The sequence below is a fragment of the Mastomys coucha genome, unplaced genomic scaffold (assembly GCF_008632895.1).
Source record: "Mastomys coucha isolate ucsf_1 unplaced genomic scaffold, UCSF_Mcou_1 pScaffold1, whole genome shotgun sequence".
Classification (NCBI taxonomy): domain Eukaryota; kingdom Metazoa; phylum Chordata; class Mammalia; order Rodentia; family Muridae; genus Mastomys; species Mastomys coucha.
Window position 1 is genome coordinate 16296263 of NW_022196891.1, and position 4806 is coordinate 16301068.

At 35.1% G+C, this 4806-nt stretch overlaps 1 protein-coding gene across 8 annotated transcripts in view; it reads right to left on the minus strand.

Annotated features, from left to right (window-relative positions):
• The window catches only part of Ptpn4 (protein tyrosine phosphatase non-receptor type 4), a 158515-nt gene that overhangs the window by 112036 nt on the left and 41673 nt on the right, over positions 1-4806 (minus strand). For all 8 annotated transcript variants that reach the window (XM_031380558.1, XM_031380565.1, XM_031380584.1 and 5 more), the window contains one exon: positions 3297-3451. In XM_031380558.1, coding sequence (XP_031236418.1) covers positions 3297-3434 — 138 coding nt within the window. In that variant the 5' untranslated portion in view covers positions 3435-3451. The remainder of the gene's footprint in view (positions 1-3296; positions 3452-4806) is intronic.

The following is a 4806-nucleotide window of genomic DNA, read 5'->3' on the forward strand; positions in this document are numbered from 1 at the left end:
GTAGACGAAGAGGTCACACACAGATGCTAAGAAGCCCAGTGTAGACGAAGAGGTCACACACAGATGCTGTGCTAGGAAACCCAGTGTAGACGAAGAGGTCACACACAGATGCTGTGCTATGAAGCCCAGTGTAGACGAAGAGGTCACACACAGACGCCTCTGCAGGAGCTGAGTCTTCAGTAACGCTCATGAGTGAATAAACCTTCAAGTGACTACAAGCCAGCCTAAAAAAGACTTCCAGCTGAGCTCTGATCTATAATGAAGCAAGTATCAGCTACATCTATGTGAGTCCTCAACAGTAATAAGTGGTGGTTGTGTGCCACTAATAGTCACAGTATTAAAGAGACAAGCCAGTTATTCTCAGCCCTCCTTTGTCACACTGTTTACTGTTAAACTGCTACACTAAAGTAAAAGTAAATTAGAAGCTGAAGAAATATACTGAAAACCTATACAGTATAGATACACAAGTTCTGAAGTATTTAATGGAAGGATGACTGAAAAATTAACAGAATTCAGAGTGTGACAGGGACAGCAAATTCTACAATTTGGAAATAAATCAATTGCAGGCTTATCTCACTATGTCCAGACCAAGAAAGAAGATCCAGGAAAGTTATATCTATCTTTTATTACCTTTCTTATGTCAATTTCCCTGGGAAAAGGTAAAGGAATGGCTTTCACCAGTTGGGAAAAAGCAGGCTTTGGTGATAATAACCACTTCACTTGAGTTCCAGTCTTTTAGGAAGCTAGGAGTGGTAGAGTACACCTATAGTCTTAGCATTTGGACAGCTGAAGAACTCAAGATATACGATTAGACCCTGCATAGCACACAATATGAAAAGGAAAGACTAGTGGATGATGTCACAAGCCATTGCTTGGACATCATCAATGAAAACTCAGTGTTCTCAGTGAACAGAGTGTGCTAGGTGAACCTGCCAAAAGCTGACCAAATATGGATTTCTGTGACTTAAGAGGAATAAATGAATATGAAAAACTCAGGATCAGAACTGTCAAATCCCCAACTAGTTGTCTCTACCTCACAGAGGTAGCTAAGTATATAACTGGGGAACTATTCACCTAAGTTAAAAGTACACTATCTATATAAGAGCACAGCTCTCTCTGTCTGGATGTCCTGGGTCCAATTACCCAGAGGAATAAGTATATTACATATCAGCAAGCATTTTTCATAAACACTGTCCATGATATTTGAGTTTTCTGATGACCTAAGGTGATACCAAAGAATGTTTTCTAGCATGAAAGTTCTTATCTTAATATCTCTATTAGAACTGGTAGTTATATATGTCTGTTCCTAAAATTAGCACAATGACACTACATTGAGAAAGAGTATAACAGGATATTATGGTCAACTAATTATAACAATTTATTCATTTAAGAAAAAATTATGCAAGATGTTAAACAGCAAATTCTTGTATAATATTTTGAAACAAATACAGACTATAAATTAAAACAAAAACTAAAAATTTACATTAACTGAAAATAAGATTAAATAAATGTATTCCTCCAAAAGAGTTTTAATGAGTCCATAACAGTGGGAAAAGTCTCGTTTTCTTCATCAATTATCTGATACATGGTTTATCTTAATCAGAAATATTTATGAAGGAGAATTCTATTTTTTATTCTGACTGGCAACCTACCCTTCTTCTATTAGTAGACAGAATACAAAAGAAATTTGAAATGTAGCATTTTAAAAAATACACTGAGCTGTTGGCTAAGCAATTTCCTTATAAATAATAAAATCATCACTACTTTTACAACTTGTTTTCAAATATGAAATGATATTTAGAATTTTTAAAGGTAAATTAGTGACCTTGCTACATATTAAGTAATATACAGAAAACTTTAAGTTAAAAAAAAAAAAAAGATAAGCAGGACTGGCAAGATGGCACAGTAAAGAAAGGCACTTACCCCACAAGCCTAGACATCTGGGTTTGGTCTCCAAAGCCCATGTCAAGGTGGCAGAGAGAGAAAACAAGCTCCACAAGGTTTACTCTGAGCTCCACATGCATGCTGTGGAATGTGTGCCTCCAAATTCCATGCACATTATACATGAACATAAGTAAAATAAAGTCTAGAGAGACACAGTGATGCATCAGGAAACAGCTGATATGCAATGGCAGAGACTTGAATACGCACTACATATTAAATAATATCATACCTAACTCTGGGAGTATGACAATAAAGACTCTCAGGGCTAGAGAGATGGCCCAGCAATTAAGAGCACTGTCTGCTCTTCCAGAGGTCCTGAGTTCAATTCCCAGCAACCACATGGTGGCTCACAACCATCTCTAATGGGATCCAATGCCCTCTTCTGGCGTGTCTAAAGACAGCTACAGTGTACTCGTATACATAAAATAAATAAATGAATCTTTAAAAAAAAAAAAAAAAAGACTCTCACAATGTTCAATACTTATTGATGTGTCCACCACTTACTTTCAGAAAGTTCAGGAAGAAAAGAGAAAGAGAAGGCAAATGTACAAATGTTAACAGCAGTTCAGATTGGGCAAAGGGAGTTGTGTATTTACAATACTATTCTTCTATTCCCTATATATATTTGAAGTTTTTAAAATAAAAAAGGTGTATGTGTCCATGTATATATTACTAAGACATGAATAAGAATTTAAAAGTCCATAGTAGAGATAATCTAAACACAAACCAAGAAAAAAACAGACTAACTAAACAGAGATAGGAAAATGGATACATTATGATATGGTCAAACAAAAGAACAGCATGCAGCAATGAAGAAGAATGAACTAACATATCACATAGGTGAGACTCAAATGACAATGAACTGAAGCCGGACACTAATAACAAGAATACTTGTTGAATAAATCTTTTTAGATAATACTTATGAAAGATCAGTCTTATTACTTATTACTTATCATTATCTAACACAAGTTGCATTCAGACAGTAAAAATATGGATTCTTGAAAGCATAAAAGGTATTTAAGAGAAGAAATTCCTTTCAGGTACCCTCATGCACCTTATAAAATTTCCCATAGACCACTGATCTGTTCATGGACTAGGATGTTCTGCTGTTTGTGAACAGTCAGTGGACAGCACTTTTTGAAAGACTCAGTTTGAATGAGCAGGAATACTTGACATAAATGTGCATCAAAAAGACTTCCTTAACTAAGACTATTCAAATTATACTATAACATAATGGTTTTAGTTTTAAAATAACTCTAAATTCAGACTAATATCCAGAGATGATGAAGATGATGATGATGACAATGACAAAGATGATGGTGTGAATGCTAAGGAGAGAAAAAAATACTCACATTAACTCTGAAAGCCTGTACAGTGTTATCCAGAAGAAGAATGTTGCAAACCACCTCTGTATGCTGTCTGTCTCGGGCCAACTCTGATGCTCGGACATTGTAGGTTCTGCCAGCAGGCAATCGGAAACGTGCGGTCATTACTGTCCACACAAAACCTAGGATTAAAAAACAGAAATCACTAACTAAAAGGGATAGTGGAAGATATGATGTAGCTTAAAAAAATAAAGTTAATACACATTTCAGATTATTGACAGAAAATTTACAAATTTTGAAACATCAAGATTAAGAAATTAGATATAAAATAGATATATATGTAGATTATCTAAATTAAAATTACAAACCATGCTAAAGAAATTTATTTTGAACTGTTTTACTGAGAAGATTTAATAGGTAAAGTTTTTGGGAAGTCATATTCCAAAGCAAATTCTATGCACATAAAGAGTGGAAGGAGTATGGGAGCGCAGTAACTTGGATGTTTCTCACCGCTGATGTAGTTTCTAAAACTATTGAGGGGAGAGGACTGTTTCAATCCAGTCACTCTAACTGCTTTTTTTTTCCTTTTCTTCTTACTTAAAAAAAAAAAATCTGTAGAGTAATAATAGTGAAGATAATTCTATTTCAGTTTCAACCAACTATTCCATCTCTTTTTAAGAGGGAGGGGAAGTGGCAGGGCCTTACTATGAACCCAGGTTGGCCTGGAACTCCTGCCTCAGTCTCCCAAACTGATAGGATTCCAGGTATGTGCAATGTGCCTAGCTGTCTGCCATGTTAAACTTTTACATAAGTAGAAGAGAAAACTAGAGCACCTATCTACTATCAATAATGGCTATTAAAAGACAATGAAAGTATACTTTCAATGTTCTGAAAGAAAATTATTCAGAACACAGAATTCTATACCCAAAAAACTAACAATCATATTAAGAGAGAGAAAAAAAACATTTCAGGCATTCCATACAACTTCCACCTTAAAGACAATGATAACAAAAGAAATTAAACAAGAAGAAACACAACATTTGGGGTACTGTTGTTTTGTTATTTTAGGATTTTTTTGAGATATGATTTCTCTGTGCAGCCCTGGTTGCTCTGGAACTCGCTCTTTAGACCTAGCTGGTTTCACACTCAGAGATCTACCTGGCTCTGCCTCTCAAGTGTTGAAATTAAAGGCATGCACCATAAACAATAAGTAGTAAACTAGATAAATAATCAGTAAACAAATACTAATAGAAATACTAATAGAAATAGAAATACTAATAGAAACAGGTTTTCAAGTCATTAGTATTCAGTAACTAGAGCTACTATCTTATAGATAAAAGACGAAAGTAAATGTTTACATTACATTTAACATAAAGCTAATATACAAGAAGAGTATTTTAATATGCTGACAAGGAGAGACTAACCAGATAATATTCTTCAGTTAAAAGACAACTGCTAGCTGGGCAGTCGCAGTGCACGCCTTTAATCCCAGCACTTGGGAGGCAGAGGCAGGCAGATTTCTGAGTTCGAGGCCAGC